Source organism: Amaranthus tricolor, chromosome 6 (assembly GCF_026212465.1).
Source record: "Amaranthus tricolor cultivar Red isolate AtriRed21 chromosome 6, ASM2621246v1, whole genome shotgun sequence".
Lineage (NCBI taxonomy): Eukaryota > Viridiplantae > Streptophyta > Magnoliopsida > Caryophyllales > Amaranthaceae > Amaranthus > Amaranthus tricolor.
The window spans coordinates 11,156,166-11,182,944 of record NC_080052.1 but is presented as its reverse complement, the minus strand read 5'-3'; the positions used below and the strand labels follow the sequence as shown (position 1 = coordinate 11,182,944).

The 26,779-nt window shown below is 38.6% G+C and overlaps 5 protein-coding genes and 18 non-coding genes across 23 annotated transcripts in view; all 23 read left to right on the top strand.

Annotated features, from left to right (window-relative positions):
• Positions 1-204: 204 nt before the first annotated feature.
• On the top strand, positions 205-323 carry LOC130816671 (5S ribosomal RNA). Its single transcript, XR_009043207.1, has one exon. It is a non-coding gene; the product is annotated as a 5S ribosomal RNA (ribosomal RNA).
• Positions 324-877: 554 nt separating this feature from the next.
• On the top strand, positions 878-996 carry LOC130816524 (5S ribosomal RNA). The gene has a single exon (XR_009043052.1). It is a non-coding gene; the product is annotated as a 5S ribosomal RNA (ribosomal RNA).
• A 551-nt stretch (positions 997-1,547) lies between these two features.
• On the top strand, positions 1,548-1,666 carry LOC130816681 (5S ribosomal RNA). The gene has a single exon (XR_009043217.1). It is a non-coding gene; the product is annotated as a 5S ribosomal RNA (ribosomal RNA).
• A 553-nt stretch (positions 1,667-2,219) lies between these two features.
• Positions 2,220-2,338, top strand: LOC130816676 (5S ribosomal RNA). Its single transcript, XR_009043212.1, has one exon. It is a non-coding gene; the product is annotated as a 5S ribosomal RNA (ribosomal RNA).
• Positions 2,339-2,889: 551 nt separating this feature from the next.
• Positions 2,890-3,008, top strand: LOC130816684 (5S ribosomal RNA). The gene has a single exon (XR_009043220.1). It is a non-coding gene; the product is annotated as a 5S ribosomal RNA (ribosomal RNA).
• A 551-nt stretch (positions 3,009-3,559) lies between these two features.
• On the top strand, positions 3,560-3,678 carry LOC130816347 (5S ribosomal RNA). The gene has a single exon (XR_009042887.1). It is a non-coding gene; the product is annotated as a 5S ribosomal RNA (ribosomal RNA).
• A 555-nt stretch (positions 3,679-4,233) lies between these two features.
• Positions 4,234-4,352, top strand: LOC130816346 (5S ribosomal RNA). The gene has a single exon (XR_009042886.1). It is a non-coding gene; the product is annotated as a 5S ribosomal RNA (ribosomal RNA).
• Positions 4,353-4,907: 555 nt separating this feature from the next.
• On the top strand, positions 4,908-5,026 carry LOC130816176 (5S ribosomal RNA). Its single transcript, XR_009042723.1, has one exon. It is a non-coding gene; the product is annotated as a 5S ribosomal RNA (ribosomal RNA).
• Positions 5,027-5,579: 553 nt separating this feature from the next.
• LOC130816522 (5S ribosomal RNA) lies at positions 5,580-5,698 on the top strand. Its single transcript, XR_009043050.1, has one exon. It is a non-coding gene; the product is annotated as a 5S ribosomal RNA (ribosomal RNA).
• A 550-nt stretch (positions 5,699-6,248) lies between these two features.
• LOC130816645 (5S ribosomal RNA) lies at positions 6,249-6,367 on the top strand. The gene has a single exon (XR_009043183.1). It is a non-coding gene; the product is annotated as a 5S ribosomal RNA (ribosomal RNA).
• Positions 6,368-6,919: 552 nt separating this feature from the next.
• On the top strand, positions 6,920-7,038 carry LOC130816623 (5S ribosomal RNA). The gene has a single exon (XR_009043162.1). It is a non-coding gene; the product is annotated as a 5S ribosomal RNA (ribosomal RNA).
• A 553-nt stretch (positions 7,039-7,591) lies between these two features.
• LOC130816675 (5S ribosomal RNA) lies at positions 7,592-7,710 on the top strand. Its single transcript, XR_009043211.1, has one exon. It is a non-coding gene; the product is annotated as a 5S ribosomal RNA (ribosomal RNA).
• A 552-nt stretch (positions 7,711-8,262) lies between these two features.
• LOC130816680 (5S ribosomal RNA) lies at positions 8,263-8,381 on the top strand. Its single transcript, XR_009043216.1, has one exon. It is a non-coding gene; the product is annotated as a 5S ribosomal RNA (ribosomal RNA).
• A 551-nt stretch (positions 8,382-8,932) lies between these two features.
• LOC130816673 (5S ribosomal RNA) lies at positions 8,933-9,051 on the top strand. The gene has a single exon (XR_009043209.1). It is a non-coding gene; the product is annotated as a 5S ribosomal RNA (ribosomal RNA).
• A 552-nt stretch (positions 9,052-9,603) lies between these two features.
• Positions 9,604-9,722, top strand: LOC130816727 (5S ribosomal RNA). Its single transcript, XR_009043267.1, has one exon. It is a non-coding gene; the product is annotated as a 5S ribosomal RNA (ribosomal RNA).
• A 551-nt stretch (positions 9,723-10,273) lies between these two features.
• LOC130816520 (5S ribosomal RNA) lies at positions 10,274-10,392 on the top strand. Its single transcript, XR_009043049.1, has one exon. It is a non-coding gene; the product is annotated as a 5S ribosomal RNA (ribosomal RNA).
• Positions 10,393-10,946: 554 nt separating this feature from the next.
• On the top strand, positions 10,947-11,064 carry LOC130816724 (5S ribosomal RNA). Its single transcript, XR_009043264.1, has one exon. It is a non-coding gene; the product is annotated as a 5S ribosomal RNA (ribosomal RNA).
• A 549-nt stretch (positions 11,065-11,613) lies between these two features.
• Positions 11,614-11,732, top strand: LOC130816716 (5S ribosomal RNA). Its single transcript, XR_009043255.1, has one exon. It is a non-coding gene; the product is annotated as a 5S ribosomal RNA (ribosomal RNA).
• A 134-nt stretch (positions 11,733-11,866) lies between these two features.
• On the top strand, positions 11,867-12,439 carry LOC130815549 (secreted RxLR effector protein 161-like). The gene is made up of 2 exons (XM_057682037.1): positions 11,867-11,939; positions 12,078-12,439. The coding sequence occupies exons 1-2, from the start codon at positions 11,867-11,869 to the stop codon at positions 12,437-12,439; spliced, it is 435 nt and encodes a 144-aa protein (XP_057538020.1).
• Positions 12,440-18,938: 6,499 nt separating this feature from the next.
• LOC130815472 (uncharacterized) lies at positions 18,939-22,905 on the top strand. Its single transcript, XM_057681955.1, has 4 exons — positions 18,939-20,126; positions 20,892-21,107; positions 21,750-21,841; positions 21,980-22,905. The coding sequence occupies exons 1-4, from the start codon at positions 19,020-19,022 to the stop codon at positions 22,701-22,703; spliced, it is 2,139 nt and encodes a 712-aa protein (XP_057537938.1). The 5' UTR covers positions 18,939-19,019; the 3' UTR covers positions 22,704-22,905.
• On the top strand, positions 19,020-22,703 carry LOC130815548 (uncharacterized). The gene is made up of 6 exons (XM_057682036.1): positions 19,020-20,162; positions 20,273-20,350; positions 20,437-20,523; positions 20,892-21,107; positions 21,750-21,841; positions 21,980-22,703. Exons 1-6 carry the CDS (start codon positions 19,020-19,022, stop codon positions 22,701-22,703), a joined length of 2,340 nt encoding a protein of 779 aa, XP_057538019.1.
• Positions 22,906-26,555: 3,650 nt separating the features above from the next.
• LOC130815473 (fatty alcohol:caffeoyl-CoA acyltransferase-like) overlaps positions 26,556-26,779 on the top strand; it is a 1,650-nt gene continuing 1,426 nt past the window's right edge. Inside the window, exon 1 of the mRNA XM_057681956.1 lies at positions 26,556-26,779. This exon is cut by the window's right edge and continues 1,426 nt beyond it. Within this exon, the coding sequence (XP_057537939.1) occupies positions 26,623-26,779 (157 nt within the window). The 5' untranslated portion in view covers positions 26,556-26,622.
• Positions 26,623-26,779, top strand: part of LOC130815547 (fatty alcohol:caffeoyl-CoA acyltransferase-like) — a 1,371-nt gene continuing 1,214 nt past the window's right edge. The window contains exon 1 of the mRNA XM_057682035.1: positions 26,623-26,779. This exon is cut by the window's right edge and continues 1,214 nt beyond it. Within this exon, the coding sequence (XP_057538018.1) occupies positions 26,623-26,779 (157 nt within the window).

Below are 26,779 nucleotides of genomic sequence, written 5' to 3'. Positions count from 1 at the left end.
CTTTTTTTGTTGCGATTTCACCTGGCTTTTACAGCCGGCGGACTATTTTGTGAATGGGACAATACCGGGAGGGTGAAAACAGTATTTGGGTAGAAGAAGGCTCGAAATAGGGGTCTCGGTTGCGAATTTACGAGCATTGGAATGCTCTGGGTTTTTTTTTTTGTCGGCAACGCGCATGTAGACAAATTGTTACGTTGAATGAACGGGTGCGATCATACCAGCACTAATGCACCTGATCCCATCAGAACTCCGCAATTAAGCGTGCTTGGGCGAGAGTAGTACTAGGATGGGTGACCTCCTGGGAAGTCCTCGTGTTGCACCCCTTTTTCCCTTCTTTTTTTTTATCGTTTTTATTTGCGAATTCTTTCTGCTCCACTTGAGCAAAAGGCATTTCAGTGATTATGGTAATATAATCTTTGGAAGTAATTTTATTTATAAAAATATAACTCGCAACCGGGTCCCGACCTCGAATTTATGGGCACTCGAAGGTTAGGACCCGTTGACGCGGGTCGATGCGCATACGAACGAATTGCTCGAAAGAGACGTGCATCGGTGCTTTCGTGTAAGCGGAAATTGCACCGGATCCCGTCGGAACTCCCCGCGGAAGCGTGCCTGGCATGGATGGCCTCTTGATTTCAGAGTGGTGCACGGATTTCATAAACATTTTGTCGTTTTTTTGTTGCGAGTTCACCTGGCTTTTACAGCCGGCGGACTCTTTTGTGAATGGGACAATACCGGGAGGGTGAAAACAGTATATTTGGGTAGAAGAAGGCTCGAAATAGGGGTCTCGGTTGCGAATTTACGAGCATTGGAATGCTCTGGGTTTTTTTTTTTTGTCGGCATCGCGCATGTAGACAAATTGTTACGATGAATGAACGGGTGCGATCATACCAGCACTAATGCACCGGATCCCATCAGAACTCCGCAATTAAGCGTGCTTGGGCGAGAGTAGTACTAGGATGGGTGACCTCCTGGGAAGTCCTCGTGTTGCACCCCTTTTTCCCTTCTTTTTTTTTATCGTTTTTATTTGCGAATTCTTTCTGCTCCACTTGAGCAAAAGGCATTTCAGTGATTATGGTAATATAATCTTTGGAAGTAATTTTATTTATAAAAATATAACTCGCAACCGGGTCCCGACCTCGTATTTACGGGCACTCGAAGGTTAGGACCCGTTGACGCGGGTCGATGCGCATACGAACGAATTGCTCGAAAGAGACGTGCATCGGTGCTTTCGTGAAAGCGGAAATTGCACCGGATCCCGTCGGAACTCCCCGCGGAAGCGTGCCTGGCATGGATGGCCTCTTGATTTCCAAGTGGTGCACGGATTTCATAAACATTTTGTCGTTTTTTTGTTGCGAGTTCACCTGGCTTTTACAGCCGGCGGACTCTTTTGTGAATGGGACAATACCGGGAGGGTGAAAACAGTATTTGGGTAGAAGAAGGCTCGAAATAGGGGTCTCGGTTGCGAATTTACGAGCATTGGAATGCTTTGGGTTTTTTTTTTGGTCGGCAATGCGCATGTAGACAAATTGTTTTGGTGAATGAACGGATGCGATCATACCAGCACTAATGCACCGGATCCCATCAGAACTTCGCAGTTAAGCGTGCTTGGGCGAGAGTTGTATTAGGATGGGTGACCTCCTGGGAAGTCCTCGTGTTGCACTCCTTTTTCCCTTCTTTTTTTTTTTATCGTTTTTATTTGCGAATTCTTTCCGCTCCACTGAGAAAAAGGCATTTCAGTGATTATGGTAATATACTCTTTCGAAGTAATTTTATTTATAAAAATATAACTCGCAACCGGGTCCCGACCTCGTATTTACGGGCACTCGAAGGTTAGGACCCGTTGACGCGGGTCGATGCGCATACGAACGAATTGCTCGAAAGAGACGTGCATCGGTGCTTTCGTGTAAGCGGAAATTGCACCGGATCCCGTCGGAACTCCCCGCGGAAGCGTGCCTGGCATGGATGGCCTCTTGATTTCCAAGTGGTGCACGGATTTCATAAACATTTTGTCGTTTTTTTGTTGCGAGTTCACCTGGCTTTTACAGCCGGCGGACTCTTTTGTGAATGAGACAATACCGGGAGGGTGAAAACAGTATTTGGGTAGAAAAAGGCTCGAAATAGGGGTCTCGGTTGCGAATTTACGAGCATTGGAATGCTCTGGGTTTTTTTTTTTTGTCGGCAACGCGCATGTAGACAAATTGTTACGATGAATGAACGGGTGCGATCATACCAGCACTAATGCACCGGATCCCATCAGAACTACGCAATTAAGCGTGCTTGGGCGAGAGTAGTACTAGGATGGGTGACCTCCTGGGAAGTCCTCGTGTTGCACCCCTTTTTCCCTTCTTTTTTTTTATCTTTTTTATTTGCGAATTCTTTCTGCTCCACTTGAGCAAAAGGCATTTCAGTGATTATGGTAATATAATCTTTGGAAGTAATTTTATTTATAAAAATATAACTCGCAACCGGGTCCCGACCTCGAATGTATGGGCACTCGAAGGTTAGGACCCGTTGACGCGGGTCGATGCGCATACGAACGAATTGCTCGAAAGAGACGTGCATCGGTGCTTTCGTGTAAGCGGAAATTGCACCGGATCCCGTCGGAACTCCCCGCGGCAGCGTGCCTGGCATGGATGGCCTCTTGATTTCCAAGTGGTGCACGGATTTCATAAACATTTTGTCGTTTTTTTGTTGCGAGTTCACCTGGCTTTTACAGCCGGCGGACTCTTTTGTGAATGGGACAATACCGGGAGGGTGAAAACAGTATTTGGGTAGAAGAAGGCTCGAAATAGGGGTCTCGGTTGCGAATTTACGAGCATTGGAATGCTTTGGGTTTTTTTTTTGGTCGGCAATGCGCATGTAGACAAATTGTTTTGGTGAATGAACGGGTGCGATCATACCAGCACTAATGCACCGGATGCCATCAGAACTCCGCAGTTAAGCGTGCTTGGGCGAGAGTTGTATTAGGATGGGTGACCTCCTGGGAAGTCCTCGTGTTGCACTCCTTTTTCCCTTCTTTTTTTTTTATCGTTTTTATTTGCGAATTCTTTCCGCTCCACTTGAGCAAAAGGCATTTCAGTGATTATGGTAATATACTCTTTGGAAGTAATTTTATTTATAAAAATATAACTCGCAACCGGGTCCCGACCTCGAATTTACGGGCACTCGAAGGTAAGGACCCGTTGACGCGGGTCGATGCGCATACGAACGAATTGTTCGAAAGAGGCGTGCATCGGTGCGTTCGTGTAAGCGGAAATTGCAACGGACCCGTCGGAACTCCCCGCGGAAGCGTGCCTGGCATGGATGGCCTCTTGAATTCCAAGTGTTGCGCGGATTTCATAAACATTTTGTCTTTTTTTTGTTGCGAGTTCACCTTGCTTTTACAGCCGGCGGACTCTTTTGGGAATGGGACAATACCGGGAGGGTGAAAAACAGTATTTGGGAAGGAGAAGGCTTGAAAGAGGGGTCTCGGTTGCGAGTTTACGAGCTTTGGAATGCTCTGGGTTTTTTTTTGGTCAGCAATGCGCATATATACAAATTGTTACGGTGAATGAACGGGTGCGATCATACCAGCACCAATGCACCGGATCCCATCAGAACTCCGCAGTTAAGCGTGCTTGGGCGAGAGTAGTACTAGGATGGGTGACCTCCTGGGAAGTCCTCGTGTTGCACCCCTTTTTCCCTTCTTTTTTTTTTCTTTATCGTTTTCATTTGCGAATTCTTTCCGCTCCACTTGAGCAAAAGGAATTTCGGTGATTATAGTAATATACTCTTTGGAAGTAATTTTATTTATAAAAATATAACTCGCAACCGGGTCCCGACCTCGAATTTACGGGCACTCGAAGGTAAGGACCCGTTGACGCGGGTCGATGCGCATACGAACGAATTGTTCGAAAGAGGCGTGCATCGGTGCGTTCGTGTAAGCGGAAATTGCAACGGACCCGTCGGAACTCCCCGCGGAAGCGTGCCTGGCATGGATGGCCTCTTGAATTCCAAGTGTTGCGCGGATTTCATAAACATTTTGTCTTTTTTTTGTTGCGAGTTCACCTTGCTTTTACAGCCGGCGGACTCTTTTGGGAATGGGACAATACCGGGAGGGTGAAAAACAGTATTTGGGAAGGAGAAGGCTTGAAAGAGGGGTCTCGGTTGCGAGTTTACGAGCTTTGGAATGCTCTGGGTTTTTTTTTGGTCAGCAATGCGCATATATACAAATTGTTACGGTGAATGAACGGGTGCGATCATACCAGCACCAATGCACCGGATCCCATCAGAACTCCGCAGTTAAGCGTGCTTGGGCGAGAGTAGTACTAGGATGGGTGACCTCCTGGGAAGTCCTCGTGTTGCACCCCTTTTTCCCTTCTTTTTTTTTTCTTTATCGTTTTCATTTGCGAATTCTTTCCGCTCCACTTGAGCAAAAGGAATTTCGGTGATTATAGTAATATACTCTTTGGAAGTAATTTTATTTATAAAAATATAACTCGCAACCGGGTCCCGACCTCGAATTTACGGGCACTCGAAGGTAAGGACCCGTTGACGCGGGTCGATGCGCATACGAACGAATTGTTCGAAAGAGGCGTGCATCGGTGCGTTCGTGTAAGCGGAAATTGCAACGGACCCGTCGGAACTCCCCGCGGAAGCGTGCCTGGCATGGATGGCCTCTTGAATTCCAAGTGTTGCGCGGATTTCATAAACATTTTGTCTTTTTTTTGTTGCGAGTTCACCTTGCTTTTACAGACGGCGGACTCTTTTGGGAATGGGACAATACCGGGAGGGTGAAAAACAGTATTTGGGAAGAAGAAGGCTCGAAAGAGGGGTCTCGGTTGCGAGTTTACAAGCTTTGGAATGCTCTGGGTTTTTTTTTGGTCGGCAATGCGCATGTATACAAATTGTTACGGTGAATGAACGGGTGCGATCATACCAGCACTAATGCACCGGATCCCATCAGAACTCCGCAGTTAAGCGTGCTTGGGCGAGAGTAGTACTAGGATGGGTGACCTCCTGGGAAGTCCTCGTGTTGCACCCCTTTTTCCCTTCTTTTTTTTTATCGTTTTTATTTGCGAATTCTTTCTGCTCCACTTGAGCAAAAGGCATTTCAATGTTTATGGTAATATAATCTTTGGAAGTAATTTTATTTATAAAAATATAACTCGCAACCGGGTCCCGACCTCGAATTTACGGGCACTCGAAGGTTAGGACCCGTTGACGCGGGTCGATGCGCATACGAACGAATTGCTCGCAAGAGACGTGCATCGGTGCTTTCGTGTAAGCGGAAATTGCACCGGATCCCGTCGGAACTCCCCGTGGAAGCGTGCCTGGCATGGATGGCCTCTTGATTTCCAAGTGGTGCACGGATTTCATAAACATTTTGTCGTTTTTTTGTTGCGAGTTCACCTGGCTTTTACAGCCGGCGGACTCTTTTGTGAATGGGACAATACCGGGAGGGTGAAAACAGTATTTGGGTAGAAGAAGGCTCGAAATAGGGGTCTCGGTTGCGAATTTACGAGCATTGGAATGCTCTGGGTTTTTTTTTTTTTGTCGGCAACGCGCATGTAGACAAATTGTTACGTTGAATGAACGGGTGCGATCATACCAGCACTAATGCACCGGATCCCATCAGAACTCCGCAATTAAGCGTGCTTGGGCGAGAGTAGTACTAGGATGGGTGACCTCCTGGGAAGTCCTCGTGTTGCACCCCTTTTTCCCTTCTTTTTTTTATCGTTTTTATTTGCGAATTCTTTCTGCTCCACTTGAGCAAAAGGCATTTCAGTGATTATGGTAATATAATCTTTGGAAGTAATTTTATTTATAAAAATATAACTCGCAACCGGGTCCCGACCTCGAATTTATGGGCACTCGAAGGTTAGGACCCGTTGACGCGGGTCGATGCGCATACGAACGAATTGCTCGAAAGAGACGTGCATCGGTGCTTTCGTGTAAGCGGAAATTGCACCGGATCCCGTCGGAACTCCCCGCGGAAGCGTGCCTGGCATGGATGGCCTCTTGATTTCAGAGTGGTGCACGGATTTCATAAACATTTTGTCGTTTTTTTGTTGCGAGTTCACCTTGCTTTTACAGACGGCGGAATCTTTTGGGAATGGGACAATACCGGGAGGGTGAAAAACAGTATTTGGGAAGAAGAAGGCTCGAAAGAGGGGTCTCGGTTGCGAGTTTACGAGCTTTGGAATGCTCTGGGTTTTTTTTTGGTCGGCAATGCGCATGTATACAAATTGTTACGGTGAATGAACGGGTGCGATCATACCAGCACTAATGCACCGGATCCCATCAGAACTCCGCAGTGAAGCGTGCTTGGGCAAGAGTAGTACTAGGATGGGTGACCTCCTGGGAAGTGCTCGTGTTGCACCCCTTTTTCCCTTCTTTTTTTTTTATCGTTTTCATTTGCGAATTCTTTCCGCTCCACTTGAGCAAAAGGCATTTCAGTGATTATAGTAATATACTCTTTGGAAGTAATTTTATTTATACAAATATAACTCGCAACCGGGTCACGACCTCGAATTTACGGGCACTAGAAGGTAAGGTCTCGTTGACGCGGGTCGATGCGCATACGAACGAATTGTTCAAAAAAGGCGTGCATCGGTGCGTTCGTGTAAGCGGAAATTGCACCGGATCCCATCGGAACTCCCCGCGGAAGCGTGCCTGGCATGGATGGCCTCTTGATTTCCATGTGTTGCGCGGATCTCATAAACATTTTGTCTTTTTTTGTTGCGATTTCACCTGGCTTTTACAGCCGGCGGACTCTTTTGTGAATGGGACAATACCGGGAGGGTGAAAAACAGTATTTGGGAAGAAGAAGGCTCGAAATAGGGGTCTCGGTTGCGAATTTACGAGCATTGGAATGCTTTGGGTTTTTTTTTTTGTCAGCAATGCACATGTAGACAAATTGTTTTGGTGAATGAACGGGTGCGATCATACCAGCACTAATGCACCGGATCCCATCAGAACTCCGCAGTTAAGCGTGCTTGGGCGAGAGTTGTATTAGGATGGGTGACCTCCTGGGAAGTCCTCGTGTTGCACTCCTTTTTCCCTTCTTTTTTTTTTATCGTTTTTATTTGCGAATTCTTTCTGCTCCACTTGAGCAAAAGGCATTTCAGTGATTATGGTAATATACTCTTTGGAAGTAATTTTATTTATAAAAATATAACTCGCAACCGGGTCCCGACCTCGTATTTACGGGCACTCGAAGGTTAGGACCCGTTGACGCGAGTCGATGCGCATACGAACGAATTGCTCGAAAGAGACGTGCATCGGTGCTTTCGTGTAAGCGGAAATTGCACCGGATCCCGTCGGAACTCCCCGCGGAAGCGTGCCTGGCATGGATGGCCTCTTGATTTCCAAGTGGTGCACGGATTTCATAAGCATTTTGTCGTTTTTTTGTTGCGAGTTCACCTGGCTTTTACAGCCGGCGGACTCTTTTGTGAATGGGACAATACCGGGAGGGTGAAAACAGTATTTGGGTAGAAGAAGGCTCGAAATAGGGGTCTCGGTTGCGAATTTACGAGCATTGGAATGCTCTGGGTTTTTTTTTTTTGTCGGCAACGCGCATGTAGACAAATTGTTACGTTGAATGAACGGGTGCGATCATACCAGCACTAATGCACCGGATCCCATCAGAACTCCGCAATTAAGCGTGCTTGGGCGAGAGTTGTATTAGGATGGGTGACCTCCTGGGAAGTCCTCGTGTTGCACTCCTTTTTCCCTTCTTTTTTTTTTATCGTTTTTATTTGCGAATTCTTTCCGCTCCACTTGAGCAAAAGGCATTTCAGTGATTATGGTAATATACTCTTTGGAAGTAATTTTATTTATAAAAATATAACTCACAACCGGGTCCCGACCTCGTATTTACGGGCACTCGAAGGTTAGGACCCGTTGACGCGGGTCGATGCGCATACGAACGAATTGCTCGAAAGAGACGTGCATCGGTGCTTTCGTGTAAGCGGAAATTGCACCGGATCCCGTCGGAACTCCCCGCGGAAGCGTGCCTGGCATGGATGGCCTCTTGATTTCCAAGTGGTGCACGGATTTCATAAACATTTTGTCGTTTTTTTGTTGCGAGTTCACCTGGCTTTTACAGCCGGCGGACTCTTTTGTGAATGGGACAATACCGGGAGGGTGAAAACAGTATTTGGGTAGAAGAAGGCTCGAAATAGGGGTCTCGGTTGCGAATTTACGAGCATTGGAATGCTTTGGGTTTTTTTTTTGGTCGGCAATGCGGATGTAGACAAATTGTTTTGGTGAATGAACGGGTGCGATCATACCAGCACTAATGCACCGGATCCCATCAGAACACCGCAGTTAAGCGTGCTTGGGCGAGAGTTGTATTAGGATGGGTGACCTCCTGGGAAGTCCTCGTGTTGCACTCCTTTTTCCCTTCTTTTTTTTTTATCGTTTTTATTTGCGAATTCTTTCCGCTCCACTTGAGCAAAAGGCATTTCAGTGATTATGGTAATATACTCTTTGGAAGTAATTTTATTTATAAAAATATAACTCGCAACCGGGTCCCGACCTCGTATTTACGGGCACTCGAAGGTTAGGACCCGTTGACGCGGGTCGATGCGCATACGAACGAATTGCTCGAAAGAGACGTGCATCGGTGCTTTCGTGTAAGCGGAAATTGCACCGGATCCCGTCGGAACTCCCCGCGGAAGCGTGCCTGGCATGGATGGCCTCTTGATTTCCAAGTGGTGCACGGATTTCATAAACATTTTGTCGTTTTTTTGTTGCGAGTTCACCTGGCTTTTACAGCCGGCGGACTCTTTTGTGAATGGGACAATACCGGGAGGGTGAAAACTGTATTTGGGTAGAAGAAGGCTCGAAATAGGGGTCTCGGTTGCGAATTTACGAGCATTGGAATGCTCTGGGTTTTTTTTTTGTCGGCAACGCGCATGTAGACAAATTGTTACGATGAATGAACGGGTGCGATCATACCAGCACTAATGCACCGGATCCCATCAGAACTCCGCAATTAAGCGTGCTTGGGCGAGAGTAGTACTAGCATGGGTGACCTCCTGGGAAGTCCTCGAGTTGCACCCCTTTTTCCCTTCTTTTTTTTTTATCGTTTTTATTTGCGAATTCTTTCTGCTCCACTTGAGCAAAAGGCATTTCAGTGATTATGGTAATATAATCTTTGGAAGTAATTTTATTTATAAAAATATACCTCGCAACCGGGTCCCGACCTCGAATTTACGGGCACTCGAAGGTTAGGACCCGTTGACGCGGGTCGATGCGCATACGAACGAATTGCTCGAAAGAGACGTGCATCGGTGCTTTCGTGTAAGCGGAAATTGCACCGGATCCCGTCGGAACTCCCCGCGGAAGCGTGCCTGCCATGGATGGCCTCTTGATTTCCAAGTGGTGCACGGATTTCATAAACATTTTGTCGTTTTTTTGTTGCGAGTTCACCTGGCTTTTACAGCCGGCGGACTCTTTTGTGAATGGGACAATACCGGGAGGGTGAAAACAGTATTTGGGTAGAAGAAGGCTCGAAATAGGGGTCTCGGTTGCGAATTTACGAGCATTGGAATGCTTTGGGTTTTTTTTTTGGTCGGCAATGCGCATGTAGACAAATTGTTTTGGTGAATGAACGGGTGCGATCATACCAGCACTAATGCACCGGATCCGATCAGAACTTCGCCGTTAAGCGTGCTTCGGCGAGAGTTGTATTAGGATGGGTGACCTCCTGGGAAGTCCTCGTGTTGCACTCCTTTTTCCCTTCTTTTTTTTTTATCGTTTTTATTTGCGAATTCTTTCCGCTCCACTGAGCAAAAGGCATTTCAGTGATTATGGTAATATACTCTTTCGCAGTAATTTTATTTATAAAAATATAACTCGCAACCGGGTCCCGACCTCGTATTTACGGGCACTCGAAGGTTAGGACCCGTTGACGCGGGTCGATGCGCATACGAACGAATTGCTCGAAAGAGACGTGCATCGGTGCTTTCGTGTAAGCGGAAATTGCACCGGATCCCGTCGGAACTCCCCGCGGAAGCGTGCCTGGCATGGATGGCCTCTTGATTTCCATGTGGTGCACGGATTTCATAAACATTTTGTCGTTTTTTTGTTGCGAGTTCACCTGGCTTTTACAGCCGGCGGACTCTTTTGTGAATGAGACAATACCGGGTGGGTGAAAACAGTATTTGGGTAGAAGAAGGCTCGAAATAGGGGTCTCGGTTGAGAATTTACGAGCATTGGAATGCTCTGGGTTTTTTTTTTTGTCGGCAACGCGCATGTAGACGAATTGTTACGATGAATGAACGGGTGCGATCATACCAGCACTAATGCACCGGATCCCATCAGAACTCCGCAATTAAGCGTGCTTGGGCGAGAGTAGTACTAGGATGGGTGACCTCCTGGGAAGTCCTCGTGTTGCACCCCTTTTTCCCTTCTTTTTTTTTTATCGTTTTTATTTGCGAATTCTTTCTGCTCCACTTGAGCAAAAGGCATTTCAGTGATTATGGTAATATAATCTTTGGAAGTAATTTTATTTATCAAAATATAACTCGCAACCGGGTCCCGACCTCGAATTTACGGGCACTCGAAGGTTAGGACCCGTTGACGCGGGTCGATGCGCATACGAACGAATTGCTCGAAAGAGGCGTGCATCGGTGCGTTCGTGTAAGCGGAAATTGCACAGGATCCCGTCGGAACTCCCCGCGGAAGCGTGCCTGGCATGGATGGCCTCTTGATTTTCAAGTGTTGCGCGGATTTCATAATCATTTTGTCTTTTTTTTGTTGCGTGTTCACCTGGCTTTTACAGCCGGCGGACTCTTTTGTGAATGGGACAATACCGGGAGGGTGAAAACAGTATTTGGGAAGAAGAAGGCTCGAAATAGGGGTCTCGGTTGCGAATTTACGAGCATTGGAATGCTCTGGGTTTTTTTTTTTTGGTCGACAATGCGCATGTAGACAAATTGTTACGGTGAATGAACGAGTGCGATCATACCAGCACTAATGCACCGGATCCCATCAGAAGTCCGCAGTTAAGCTGCTTGGGCGAGAGTAGTACTAGGATGGGTGACCTCCTGGGAAGTCCTCGTGTTGCACCTCTTTTTCCCTTCTTTTTTTTTCTTTTCTATTTGCGAATTCTTTCCGCTACACTTGAGCAAAAGGCATTTCAGTGATTATGGTAATATACTCCTTGGAAGTAATTTTATTTATAAAAATATAACTGCAACGGGGTCCCGACCTCGAATTTACGGGCACTCAAAAGTTAGGACCCGTTGAGGCGGGTCGATGCGCATACGAAGGAATTGTTCGAAAGAGGCGTGCATCGGTGCGTTTGTGTAAGCGGAAATTGCACCGGATCCCGTCGGAACTCCCCGCGGAAGCGTGCCTGGCGTGGACGGCCTCTTTATCTCCAAGTGTTGCGTGGATTTCATAAATATTTTGTCTTTTTTTTTTTTGCGACTTCACCTGGCTTTTACAGCCGGCGGACTCTTTTCTGAATCGGCCATTACCGGGAGGGTGAAAAACAGTATTTGGGAAGAAGAAGGCTCGAAATAGGGGTCTCGGTTGCGAATTTATGAGCTTTGGAATGCTCTGGGTTTTTTTTTGGGCGGCAATGCGCATGTAGACAAATTGTTACGGTGAATGAACGGGTGCGATTATACCAGCACTAATGCACCGGATCCCATCAGAACTCCGCAGTTAAGCGTGCTTGAGCGAGAGTAGTACTAGGATAGGTGACCTCCTGGGAAGTCCTCGTGTTGGACCCCTTTTTCCCTTCTGATGAAATTAGTCCTAGTGTATTCATTAAACGGACTATATCAGGATTTTCCATAGTTACAGTTTATGTTGTTCATTTAAACATCATTAAAACTCCCAAAGAATTTGAACAAACTGCAAACTGATGAAAGAATTTGAATTGAAAGATCTTGGGAAAATAAAATTTTGCCTTGAATTACAAATAGAGTACTTAAGGGGTGAAATGCTTGTGCACCAATCCAACTATACTGAAAAGGTTCTAAAAAGATTTTATATGGACAATGCTCATTTGTTGAGCTCTCTAATGAAAGTGCGAACATTAAAACTAAAAGATGATCCATTTTGACTTTTTGAAGAAGACGAGGAGATTCTTAGCCTTGATGTGTCATACTTAAGCGCAATTGGAGCCCTGATGTATCTAGCTAATAATAAAAAACATGATATTGCTTTCGCTGTTGATTTATTAGCTAGGTATAGTAATTCACCAACAAAGAGACATTGGAGTGGGATAAAACATTTATTGTGCTACCTTCGAGGAACTAAAGATCTCGCATTATTTTATCGATCAAAGCAAGATGCTACTCTTGTTGGATACCAAAATGCTGGATACTTATCAGATCCAAATAAGGCTAAATCACAAAATGGATATGTATTCACATATGAAGGTACCACAAGATCTTGGAGATTCACATATGAAACAAGTAGAGAATGCGTCTAGTTAAGCTCAATGATACGTCATATTCAAGAAGAATGTGGGATAAGCACAATAAAAAATTCTCCAACTATAATTTATGAAGATAATACCAGTTGTATTGAACAAGTTAGTTAAGACTTTATAAAAGGGGATCAAACCAAACACATAGCACCAAAACTTTTCTTCGCAGATGACCTCCAGAAGAATAAAATAGTAAAAGTCAAACAAATTCTATCAATCGAAAATCTTACAGATTTGTTCATAAAGTCCCTTCCATAAAAAAGGTTCGAACAACTTGTACATAAAATTGGAGTGTGTCACCTACGAGATATTCGTTGACCTCAGGGGAGAATCGTACTCACTACACCCTTTTTCCCTTCGTTCAGGTTTTTATCCCATTAGGTTTTTCCTGACAAGGTTTTAATGATGCAATATTAAATAGATATATTGTAATAATATTTTACTCTTTTACGTAATTAGAATGCATTCAAGGAGGAGTGATTAAATATAATGTTGAAGATAATTAATAGATTTACTCTAATGTAAATGCATACAATGTAATTGTAGGAAGAACCTATAAATATCGATGTTCACCAAGGTAGAAATCACACCAATGAGTAAAACTCTTTCTATCTTCTAACTTTTACTCATTCTACTCTTTCCTTTTCTCTCTAAGTTTTAACATAAGCTAACTAATTTGACTATTTTTTCAACTAAATTCTCCCTCCTATCTATCATAGTTGAAGACTTTTTAAATTTTATTTGTCTCAATTATCAATGTACAAAAATTATTTATTCAATTTGATAATGATAATATCATAACAAATACAAAGATTTAATAATTATGTTTATGCTGTAAAACAAATTAATTTTATAATATCATTGTTTATATTAGTAAATATTTATACCATCCGTGTTTTACACGAGAATCTATATATCTAGTCTAGTATATACTAATGAAGAAACGACTCGAGACATGTGTCACATTCTTATTAAAATTTTTGAGGCGTTTTTTTTTTTGTTAACCAAGAATCTTTTGATGATTGACTGGATATTTAAAGAAATAATTAATTCATTAAAAAATATACTCCTTAACTATGAATATATTCCTTATATAAACCTATAAATTTTTAGTTCCAAATCTTATATAAAATTAAAGTATGCTACAGTAAGAAATGATCCAACCATAATAAGACAAAAATGAAATAATTTGATTTTCTATTTTCATATACACAATCTTAAGTCTTAAGCTCAAAATTTATATGTTATATTTTATATTTAGTTTATATATTTTATTACACTTTTTAAAAATATTTTATAATCATACATGATAAAATCTAATAATCTGATTAAAATATAATATATTGTTGGAAAATTTAAAATCTTTTCATGATGTGATCACTAGAAAATAAATTAATTTTTTATAATAAATAAAGTAATTTATTGCAAGTTAAAATTGTAGGAATTAAAGTTTATTAAAAACTATTGCGGACATTTCTTGACTTACTTGGGTGACTTTATCAATATAATATAGCTTAATAAAAATCAATTTGATAAAATTATTGATTGATGATAATTTTTTATCTATTTTTCATATATATGTTTTAATATAATTGTATAATAATTGATGATAATTTTTTATCTATTTTTCATATATATGTTTTAATATAATTGTATAATAATTTATTACTTCGCTTTGTCAATTATGTTATTATAACAAATTCAAAGTTTAAGTTTGTCATAAATGATCAATTAATAAATTAATATCATATATTCATATAATTAAATATTTATTACATCTGTATTTTACACGGGAATCTATCTAGTAATAAAAAAATTATGGATTACCTCAGTGGTTGAGAGCTTTCCTTCTATTCTCAAAATAAAAGTTTGATTTTTACCACTTAAAACTAAAATGTCTCCATCTATGAAGCTACATTTTGTATTATTATTAGACTAGCATACAAACTCGTGCAATGCACGTAATTTGTTAGTATGAAAGTATATATAAACATAAATTTTAGAAAAAGTTTATAATTATCAAATTATAATATAAAATTTAATAATTGATACAAATTTTCTAACAACATAATCATCATTCTTTGATTGAATAAATAATAATTGATTATAAATCATTAAGCCCAATATTAGCTATTTCTGTGAAATTAAAGATATTGTAAAAATTAATTGTGTTGAAATTGACATGTTTGAAAAATTATTGTCCACATAATCCAATAAATTTACTCAATCTTAATAAAATAAAATACATGACAAAAATGAAGATGAAATATATGATTTTAAAACCAAAATATTGCTTGTAAAATAGTTTCCACCAAAGCATATGCACTGCCATGAAAAGTTTTCAAAAATAGTTTGATTTGTTATACATATTTGATTAAAAATTTATCTTTAATACTTTAAATCATAGTTAATGTAATAAAATTTTTTTAAATGTCACACAATTACATTTTAACATATAAGAATACTCCATTTGACAAAGCTCTATAAAATTGTCATTTGAAACTTTTAATTTTTTATAGTTTTTTATGATTATTAGCACGTAAGTGCACAAAAACAGGTAATTAAAACGGTTAATTATACCAACATATTTTCCCCATCATCATTATAATTAGACATGGCCACAGGGCGGGTTACCCGGAACCGAACCGGTCCCGAACCGCTTGGAACCGGATCCGGAACCGGATCCGAAACCGGAACCGTTTGCGACAGGTTCCGAACCGCCCCGAACCGCGGAACCGTGAAACCGCCGGAAAAAAAGTTGCCGAAACCGTGAAACCGCCGGAAAAATACATCATGAACCGGACCTAAAAAACCGCGGTTTGGAACCGGAACCGATCCGGGTGAACCGGTCCAACGGTTCCATGGAACCGGAACCGGTTCGGGTGAACCGGCTCAACGGTTCCATGGAACCGGAACCGCCAAAACTAGCCGTTATGTGACCGTTAGAGAGCCGTTGGAATTTCCCCTATAAATACTCATCACTTTCAATCATTTTCATTGACAACTCATCACTTCTCCTACTCTCTTTACTTAATTCTTTAATTACGCAATTATTCTCTTAATTACATAATTAGTCTTTTAATTATTTCTTAATTTAGTTAATTACATAATTAGTCTATTAATTATTTATTTATTTCTTAATTCTATTATTATTTCAATATTATCAATCATGTCTTCATTTTTGAAAAAAGCCTCAAAAAAAGTTACTAAAGTGGCAAAATCATTGGGAGGTTCCAGCTCCTCCAAAAGAAAGGACACTTCTACTCCGTCGGTATCAACAACACCTTCTATTAGTAATTATAATTATGAACCAAATTATCCAGAAGGGTACGACCCAGAATTACATAATTATGCAGAAGAAGTGGAAAGAGAAATACAAATTGATGAAGAAGAAGAACAAGAAGAGGAACCAACGACCCCTATTGGGACACATATATCTCGACAGTCATCAACAAGATCACATGAAGAACAACAACAACAACAAAGACAAGCTCGTGGTAAACGAGTCAATTTCCAAACTATCGGTTAGTTTTATAATTTTATTCTTCAAATTAATTAAATTTTAAATTATTTATTTATTTAATTATAGTTTTATAATTTTAAATTATTTATTTAGATGAAGATGAACCAGTAAGACAGCCTTTTCCGGCAATGCCACCTCCTAGTGGTAGAGCTGTTTCACATGTGTGGTCGTATTTCACAAAAGAACCAACCGAGAATCCAGATATTTTCTTATGCACTTGTCAAATTTGTGAAAGTCAAGGAGTAAAGCCCGTAGTTTCATACAATTTCGCCAGAGGTAAATACTTTTTAAGTTTTTTATACATACATTATATATTCATATTTTATAAAAATTTATTTATTGTGTTTTGTGAATACGTGTTAGGTGGTGGTACGGGATCTTTTAACAAACATTTGGCAAAGAAGCATGAAATCACAAAAGAAACTCATGCAGCAAGCGGCAGCGGGACCACAAGTGGAACTGGAAGCCGACAGACACAGTGGGACATTCCCAGCACAGGTATGCCTTTTAGATATAATCGTAATGATATGATTGATGAATTTTCTAGGTATGTAATTTGTGATGAATTGCCTTTTAACCACGGTGAAAGTAGGGCATACGAGCGTTACGCTAGAAAAACTATGCAACCACAATATAGAGCAATCCCTAGGAGCACTCTTAAAAGACGCACAATTAAATTATATGAATCAATGCGCTATGAATTAGTTGAAATGTTTAAATCTTTTAATGGTAGGGTTAGCATAACAACTGACATTTGGTCTGCTCCCCCACATTTAGAATCTTATATGTGTGTAACAGCACATTGGATAGATCAAAATTGGATTATTCAAAAAAGAATAATTGCTTTTGAGACAATGCCAGAAAGACATACCGGTGAAAACATAAAATGCAGATTAGTAGAGATATGTAGAGAATGGAACTTATTAGATAAGATATTTTGTTGTTCAACTGATAATGCAACCGCGAACATTAAATGTCTAGAACTTTTGTATAACGAACCTGCATTTAGTTTTATCCTTGGGGGTAGCTTATTACACATACGTTGTTGTGAGCATATAGTTAACTTATCTTGCCAAGCTGGCATAAAACAATTAAGCGATTTATTAGAACCAATTAGGGATATAGTGAAGTGGCTTAGGATTGGAAAGATAAAGAGACGATATAAACAATTATGTCACCAATATCAACTTAAAAAAGTGTATTGGTCATTAGATACTCCTACACGTTGGGGCTCAACCAACAATTTATTAAGAAAGGCGATTGCTTATCGTCCAGTTATAACACAACTATATAGTGAGTGTACAGATAGTTACATAGCTGATGACACTTGGGAATTAGCTATAGGTGTACATAACATATTAGAAGCGTATGACCACGCGACTAAGATTTTTTCATATGTTTATGAACCGAACGTTCACTTAGTAATAAGTGAGTGTATTACTATTTTTTATCATCTCCTTAAATATACGCATGATGATACTAACCCATATTTGAAGCCGATTCTTGCAGATATGTGGAAAAATGGAAGGCATATTTTACCGAATTTCCTTATATTTATGGAATCGCAACGATTTTGGAACCATGTTTTAAAACTGAGGTCCTTACTAAAGTAATAGGATTTTACTACCAATCGTTAGATCGCCCGCCTACTGATGTACATAATTATGTAGGAACATGTAAAAAATATTTAGCAGAACTCTATGATTATTACGCTAGTGTATATAACCCAAAACGCAATACGTCTAGGCGTGCTAGCGTTTCAGCACGTCCCTCTTACTATAATTCGGTAATAGCTAATATAATGAGTCAAGATGATAGTTTTGTAGGATCATCTTCTTCCTCGACCTCATATTTAGAACTAGATAGTTATCTTAAACACCACTTTGAAATAGACCAAGGTAGCTATAATATTTTAGAGTGGTGGAAAGAAAAATCTGTAAAATTTCCCATTTTATCGAGAATTGCAAAGGATATCCTTGCAATTCCCGCGTCAACAATTGCGTCGGAGTCTGCTTTTAGTGCAGGTAGAAGTGTTTTGGACGAAAAGAGATCTCGTCTTGCTCCACAGAGTATTCAAATATGTGTTTGCAAGAAAGATTGGGATCAAGCGGAGATTCGAACACAAGGACTAAGGAATGATGATGATCAAGACGACGATGATGATCCATGGATGATGATGGATACATCTGCATCAACGTCAGGAGGAGAGTCAGCGGAAGCATCTAACCAACCACATGATGATGAGGAAGACGAATAGGATCAATCCGACAACGATAAATCAACATTCAACAACTATAAATAAAAGGTATGACAAAGAACTACGTGGGCTTTGATTCCTTCGGGATACGTAGGCAGCTTAGTATTCCTTTGGGTACTAGGTTCAAGTCCATTTTCTCCCTTTTTTTTATTAATCATCTTTATCGACATTATCATTGATTCGTTTGTTATTAATTTATTTTTTTCATTCTTTTTAGTAAATATTTCAACAACGATGACAACTTGACATGCAATGAATTTCGCTAATAATCAAGTAATCATCAAAGGTACGTCCGCAATATTATAGTATTTTTTTATTATATAAATATTTAAAGAAAAAAAAATGGAACAGATGGTCCGACCCGCCCGTCCCGTGAGTTGGAACCGCCGGAACCGCCTCATGAATCGCCAAGGAACCGTTTGGAACCGCCCGGAACCAGAACCGGAACCGGAACCGTTCGCGACAGGTTCCAAATGGAACCGGAACCGGATGGAACCGGAACGGAACCGGACCAACCCGGACCGTGGCCATGCCTAATTATAATAAACAACCAAGTTTAAAAGACTTGAACAGGACAACTAAATTATACGAGTATAAGGATAATTACTTTCCATTTTAAAAAATAAAGAGTAACAGCATGGTAACGGTCCCACTTTCCGAACGTTACATTTCCAAAATTCAAAATCACTACAACATACAATAAGCGGGACTTTCCTTCATTCAAATAAATCAAAAAATCTCGGATCTCATAACGTCCCTTTTCTTCTTCTTCTTGCTTCCAAAACTTCTCTCTTCACTCAACAATGGCGACTCTAAACCCAGGAATCCTCTTAAAACTCCTTCAATCCATGAACACAAACACAAAACCTACTGGAGAACACCGCTCTGCTTTACTCCAAGTCATTGGAATCCTCCCAACTTTATCACCATCTTTAAATAATTCTACCAATAACTCAAATTCAAGCATAAACAATTCTTCTGCTACTTCCAATCTTGATTTATGGCCCAACCATGGTTTTCTTCTTCAAGTTTCTGATTCCAAAAACTCAACCTACATTACCCTTTCTGATCGTGATACTGATCTTGTATTCTCTAACCGTATTCAACTGGGTCAATTTATCTACGTGGATCGCTTTGTATTTGACTCATCTTTTCCTCTTCCGTCTGCTACAGGGATCCGACCCGTGCAAGGGAGACACCCTTTTATAGGGTCCCCAGAAGGGTTAACTATCCGGGTTTCCAAAGAGAAAAGGGATTTTGTTATTCAACCTGTTGTGGATTGTAATGATTCAATTGATCCCATATTAGCTCTTCTTCAAAAGAAGAGAGTAGAAACAAAAGCGATTAAAGAGAATGACGAGAAAGAAAATATTGGGGTTACTCCAAAGAGGTTTACTTCTCCAGCAAGTAACAAAAGGGCGGTTTCAGCTGGAAGAAGAGACAAAGAAAGGGAAAAAGAAAGGGACCCATCTCCGATGGTGGGTAAACTAAAAAGGTCGGCGTCACCAGTGCCGTCAAAATGTGTGGTGCCGAGTTTAGCCGCAGCAAAGGCGACAGAGGATGGAAGGAGAGCAGGAAGAGAAGCTGCAATTGTGGTGCCATCTAGGTATCGGCAGCAATCTCCGACAGTGGGGAGACGGGCAGCGTCCCCGGCTGGACGGAGGATGTCATTGTCTCCGGCGAGGAGGCTGTCGGGTGGAGGGGGGAGTTCGGGGAATAGAAAGAAAAGTATTGGTGGTGGTAGTGGTGGGACTGGGAATTTGAAGGTAAGTGAATGGAGTTTGGGGAAGAGTGGTAGCGGAGGAAGGAAGAGTTGGGATGAAGGAGGAGAAACAATTAAGGAAAAGGGTAATTTAGGGGGAAGTTTAAAGAATAATAAGCCCGATTTTCAAGCTATAATTAGGACTCAGGTAATGAATCTTGATGCATTCATCTTTTTGGATTTGGTTTCTAATCATCAATTTGGTGGTTCATTTTATTGTTGGTTGTTGTTTTTACTTGGGTGATTTGAGTATTTTATGATACAATTAATGGGTGATTTGAGTATTTTATCAAGTCAAAGAAAGGAAAAACTAAAATTACTTGGTTGTTTGGTTGCTCTGTTTTAAGGAATATTGAGTTTTGGAGAGTACAGGCAAAATTTAACTTTTTAAAACTGCAGTGCACTTGATATTTTGTTCGTTGTTGTTTTAGCTAAACTTCTAAGCTTGATTTGAGTAGTTTATCATGCAGTTATGGGTGATTTGGGTGCAGGGTAAAGTACGTGCATCAAGCAATAGTTTTGGTATAAAGGAAAACTATAACCATGTAACTGTTTGGTTTCTCAGTTTTCTGGAGACAGATTGAGTTTATTTAATTTTATAAATTCCATTCATAATTAGTATTAAGTAATTCACAGTGTGTTTAAGAAATATGAAAATTCTTGTAATTTGAACTTGTATTGAGGACTTCTTATCCTCTTCATTCTTGTGGAAATGTGAAAGTATTTCATAAATATAGATTGTTGACCTTGCCTATGTCTTTAAATAATTACATTACAAGTCTCTTAAGGCCAAGTTCTATGTATGCTTTTCTGAAACTTGCCATTCTATCCGCTATTATTTTCACAAAATGTGTGTGATCTTCTGTTCTGTCTAATTAAAGTGCATTCACCCTGTCGGCATTAAACATTGTAGGCTGCTTTGTCACGCCGTTTAAGTGATGCAAATAGTCATGAATCCAAAGATGATTCTTCTGTAGATGGGAAGTTAAAATCCAGCTTACCTGAAGATAGTGCGGTGTCTGAGAAGCCATCTGTGTTGGCTGCTGAAATCACGGTCCATGACAAGAAATGGACTGATGGTAGCGTCCCATTAGATTCAGTATCGTCCAACCTTGCTAAGCTTGCCAAGGTAGATAAACACTCCACTGACATTTTTGTGAATTTTTCGAACTATATATATAAACAATAACATTTCATTACCCCAATGCCTTTACGTGGCTCCCACCTAGAGTGGGGTTTCGAAGGGTCGGTTGACGCAACCTTACCCTGGTTAATGATAAAACTAAAAGTGGATGTTCCAGATTGACTATTGGTAGTAAACTAACATTTCATGACTTTTTGAACCATTTACTTGACTATATAATAGTCTGAAACCAAACAACTATAAGTCTTTGGCGCTATTAAATTAAGGGACATACTTCTATTTTGAACTACATAAGGTAGTGATTGGGAACATAAAATTCATTTGAAAATAGGAATTTGAAAATGAAAATAGAATTCATTTTGAACTATATAATGGTATTTAAATTTAAGAATTGTATATACATGGAATTTACAAATTTTGATACTTGACTCATTTTAAATTGTTGGGATTCTATGGAATTGATCCAATTCCAACATTTTCAAATTCAAGATTTGCCAAAACATAGTATTTGGACCAATTTAATATTTAAAAATGAATTCCAAGTTGCCAAACATACCATAAGGGAATTAAGTCTTTTCCATTATAAATTCTTGAAAATTTCTCCTGTATGTGTTTGCTATATTATAGGAAGGAATTCAGAGGAGGGGTATTGCTGCTACTGCTGCAGCTGAAGCTTTACAGGAGGCTCTGGCTATTGAGTCTATAGTAAGGAGTTTAAGGTAAGCTACCTTAGTTGGTAAAATATGTTCAAATCAAACCAGTATGCAAGAATATGTCCCCAAATGTCATTCTTTTTTATGGTACTTACATTTAGAAAAATTGGCAGTGACATTAGTTCTGTTTCGTTTGATTTTCAGCATGTTCTCGGACCTTTGCACGACGTCTAAAGCTGGAAACCCTTTGCCTACAATAGACAGATTCTTATCCATCTACGACAATGCCTTGCGAGCAACTGCCATTGTAGAGTCAGTTTCATTGAGCCACTGTTCTGAGGCTTCAGCTGATATTGTCATCCCTACACCGCAATCTAAATCTGCCTCAGCTTGGGTTGAAGCTGCTCTCTCTACTGATCTCACCATTGTTTCCCTTCTCACAGGGCAAACCACCACCGAGTCTCCACCACCTTCCCTATCTAAGACTTCATCCTCATCAAAACGCCGGTCCATAGGAAGCACAACGAAGAACCACTCTAAGACATCGTCAACAATGGTGGAATCATCTCCAAAAGAGACATGGACAAGAGGTCGTGGCATGAAGGACACGATTGAGCTCACTACTAATTTGAACTCGGAAATGGAAATGTGGTTCCTGAAGTTTGTGGAAGAATCTTTAGATGCTGGGTTTCGAGTTATGAATGAATGTGGTAATAGTGGGAGCAAAAAATTGCCAATTGAATGTGGATCGATTGCAGCAATATTATCACAGTTGAAAAGGATAAATGATTGGTTGGATGTTGTGGTAAAGAAAAGGGATCAAGCTTTGTCTGACAAGATTGAAAAACTAAAGAGAAAGATTTATGGATTTGTTATTCAGCATGTTGGAACAACTTTTGATAATTCCCCTACAATCTCCTCATCTTGAAGATGGTAATGGTACAAATTAGAATAAAAAATGTTCATTATTTGCAATTTTGTTGGAAAGTGAATCTTGTTGAATGAATGTCTTAAGTTTGCTAGAATTCCCACTATTTTTACCTGAAATTTGCTTCCTTTGCAAATGAATTGTTCATGTGTTTTACATCTACAAATACAAGTTTTTTTCTCCAATTTTCTGAGCTTGAAATTCAAAACATAATATAATTATAAATGGTCATTCTAAGTGGTTTGAATTTCATTCCTTTTTTCAAGTCGTGTTGCTTTGAAATTGTTGATACTTATGGATAGAGGTGTTCATTCGGGTCATCGGGTCGATTTCGAACGGGTGTAATTCGGCTCAGTCGGATTTCGAATCGGTAAATTTTCGGTTGTATGCAACAATGGGTCATATTCGGGTCAGATCGGTTAGTTACGGGTCGGTTTAACAATGGTTGTTCGCATTATCGGGTACAAACTGGTTTGTTATCGGTTGAAATTCGAGTCGCGTGTCAATCGAGCTCGGGTTGTCATCGGTTTAACATTAGTTCGGTTTTTTCGGGCACAAATCGGGTTCGAGCTTTATTTTTCGAGTAGTTATCGGTTACGGATAACTATTGATTGGGTCAATATCGAAATAAGTTAATAGTCGGATTTTTAATTGATGTATGCTCATTTACTTACAAAAACTAATTACTGATTATTTTATCAGATATAGCAGATCAATTTATTTCAATTAGTTTATATATATATATATATATATATATATATATATATATATATATATATATATATATATGTATATATATATATATGTATATATATATATATGTATGTATATATATATGTATGTATATATATATGTATGTATATATATATGTATGTATATATATATGTATGTATATATATATGTATGTATATATATATGTATGTATATATATATGTATGTATATATATATATATGTATATATATATATATGTATATATATATATATGTATATATATATATATGTATATATATATATATATATATATATATATATATATATATATATATATATATATATATATATATATATATATATATATGAGACTATTATTTAACAATGCATCATGTTGCTACTTTTGATAATTGATTGAATATTAAAATTCGATTTGTTTGAATGAATAACAATAATCTAAACTATCTTATAGGCTATTACATACTTAGACTTATTAGTGTTATTGAGTACTCTAAACTAATAGTCTCTCTAATTCAAAGTAATTCTCTCGATTTCTTTTGAGGCTTGTTACTAACTTATTAGAAATTTAGAATTTATTATGAGAGGGAGAATTTATGCAAATTTCAAATGAGACATTTGTTTTTAATTAGAGGGAGTATAAGCTATTAGAATATACATTGCTCTATTACACTAATAATCGATCGTATTTCTAAGTTTGATAATTGAAACTTATTACTCTCTCATATTCAGCTTATGTGTCTCATTTCCTTTTATGGTCAAGTCACCTTAATTGTCCCATTTCTATTTTTGGTATGGGTTTTTGACTTTTATGTCCTTAGTAGCTTTATCCTATTTTCAATTATATCCTCCATTTTACCCATACTAATTTTCCTCCCTTACATTAAAAACCCATAATACCACTCTCTTTCTTATCCTTAGGGTCCCACTTTTGACTCTCCTTAAAATCCGTCGAAAGTCAAATGAGACTCTTAAGGTGAATAGGAGGAAGTATAATAAAGTGAATTAGATTAATCAAGTAATCATAACCATTTTATATGATATTATGTATTTATACTTATTAGTGACCTTGAATACTTTAAACTAATAAATCTATTACACTAATAATTGATCGTATTTAATTTATATCTAAATAATGTTCGGAACTAGACCTATTGGAGTGAATGAAACTAATACAAAATATCTAATAGTTATAGACTATCCTTGACAGTTAACTCAACGTTATTACTTATTACTGATCTTAAATACTCTAAACTAAAGTAATTTATAGGCTATTAATAATCAATCGTAATTCAAAGTTCACTTATCGTAATTCGATCTATTATAGTAAATGAAACTAATATTCCACCTTTTTTGTTACTTTGAATTAAATAGCCTAAATTATGCAATTTAACCAAATTCAATAATAAAAATATTTAATATTTGATATACAATATTTATATTACTCAAATAAATTATTTTAGATAACTAATTGTCTAATTTGATGAATATATTACTCAATTGATACATCACTTATTCTAAGTCGTTGATCTTTGTATATAGAGGTGTGAGATAGGGATGGTAATTCAATTCGAATCCACCCCTGATTCGACTCAATCCGAGGATTTTAATCCGATTCGATGTGTTTATATATAAGTTATTTAATAACCTCATAATTCTAAATAATTCTTATTTAATTTTATTGCTAATTAGCTTTTTTAAGAAAATATTCATTAAAATAGTATTTACCATTAATTAAATTTAAGCCATTGATAATGTGTAATGTGGATGAATGAATGGTTTAGATAATGTCCACCTCATCAATCCTTAAAGACTTTCAATAACCAATTACATACAAATATGAATGCCACTTGAATTTTGGATTTTAACCATTGATTTCAAAATGGTTTCAATCTTAGCCCTTCATTATTTTTCTCATAAGAGTAAATAGAAAGCAATAGAAAGCTAAGATAAGTCTAGATTGAAGTGTTGAAGAAACATCTAAGTTTTTGTATTGTTCCACTTCAGTATATTTCTAAGGTTTTTGTAATGTGCTTATTGGTTTATAATTGATATCAATATCATGGGGAATCTTATTTATTTATAGATAATCTTGTTTACAATGTTTCAATATTAGAAATTAGTTTTCAAATATTCAAAAAATCATAATTAGAAAACTGAAATTGGACCTAAATTGCTAAAATTAGGTGAAAAATTGATTTGGATTTATAACAGTTCGATTAATAATCGGTTCGGGTTTGTATCAGTTCGGGTTAAAAACAGTTCGATCTTAATCGATTTTAGTCAGGTTGCATTCGGTTACGTGCATAATTCAGGTGGGATTTGACTCGGGTCGATCACTGTTGAGTTCAAGTAACATTGGTTAACGTTTATATGTCGGTTATAAAATTCGGTTGCAGTTTGAGTTCGATTTTGCCCTTTTCAGTTATCAAACGGTTCGAGTGCAGTATCGGTTCGGATAATATCGGTTCGATAAACCTAAAAAATTAACATTTTTTCGGGTCGGATAATTTTCGATTCCGGGTCGGATTTTCGGGTCGGGTTAGATTTGAACAGCTCTACTTATGGACATAATTAACCATAAACATCATCAGTTTAATATTTAATTAGTACTTAAGGCCATCACATATTTTTCACTAACTTTATTTTAACATTTCTATATTGTTTTTGATTTTCACATGTTTCTTTCTAATTTTATTTAAATATTTTTTTAATAATTATAAACTTCACATTTTTCACTAACTTTATATTACTAATTTCTTAATACTTATGCTCTCTACTATTTCTTTATTAAAGTTATTATTCAAATCATATATCTATAATTTAAAAGATTTTATTTCCTTTTGAAATAATAATTTTTTTAAACACAAGTAGCTCATTGTGTTACAAAAACATGTCTTATGTATGTGAAATATCTTGGGTATAAGTGTCCAACCTTTTTTGCTCATGCATTTTACCATTCAATAGCTTCATTAGATTATTTCTTGGCATTTTTCACGGGGAACTCTTGGCATGAGATAGATTCTTTTTTTAGACTCATGAACTTTGCAATTTGCAACTGACATTCTTTATAAGCGCAGGAATAAGTCTCCAAGCAACAAATCATGTATTACCCATAAATTTTCTGTTAAATCAATATCTATATAGCAAGCTCAGAGTCACATTAATTTGGGTACAATTTCATGTCTCATGGCTTCCTTAATAGAAGATATCAACTTCGCTCGCATATCAATTCCTGTAACTATCAAACATAAGGAAACAATCCTTCCGGCAGAACCAATTCCTGTTAATAATGGTGACACTCTCTACCTGTCGAATCTAGACGACATTATTGGTTGTCGAGTTT

What these genes read in the sequence shown, in the direction of transcription:
- LOC130815549 (XM_057682037.1), top strand. Translation starts at nt 11,867, where the DNA reads ATGAAAGAATTTGAATTGAAAGATCTTGGGAAAATAAAATTTTGCCTT. An exon ending in ACAAATAGAGTACTTAAGGG is followed by an intron (nt 11,940 to 12,077) that starts GTGAAATGCTTG and finishes GACTTTTTGAAG; the next exon opens with AAGACGAGGAGATTCTTAGC.
- LOC130815472 (XM_057681955.1), top strand. Translation starts at nt 19,020, where the DNA reads ATGGCGACTCTAAACCCAGGAATCCTCTTAAAACTCCTTCAATCCATG. An exon ending in AAGCTATAATTAGGACTCAG is followed by an intron (nt 20,127 to 20,891) that starts GTAATGAATCTT and finishes TAAACATTGTAG; the next exon opens with GCTGCTTTGTCACGCCGTTT. An exon ending in ACCTTGCTAAGCTTGCCAAG is followed by an intron (nt 21,108 to 21,749) that starts GTAGATAAACAC and finishes GCTATATTATAG; the next exon opens with GAAGGAATTCAGAGGAGGGG.
- LOC130815548 (XM_057682036.1), top strand. Translation starts at nt 19,020, where the DNA reads ATGGCGACTCTAAACCCAGGAATCCTCTTAAAACTCCTTCAATCCATG. An exon ending in CATTCATCTTTTTGGATTTG is followed by an intron (nt 20,163 to 20,272) that starts GTTTCTAATCAT and finishes TATTTTATCAAG; the next exon opens with TCAAAGAAAGGAAAAACTAA. An exon ending in ACCTTGCTAAGCTTGCCAAG is followed by an intron (nt 21,108 to 21,749) that starts GTAGATAAACAC and finishes GCTATATTATAG; the next exon opens with GAAGGAATTCAGAGGAGGGG.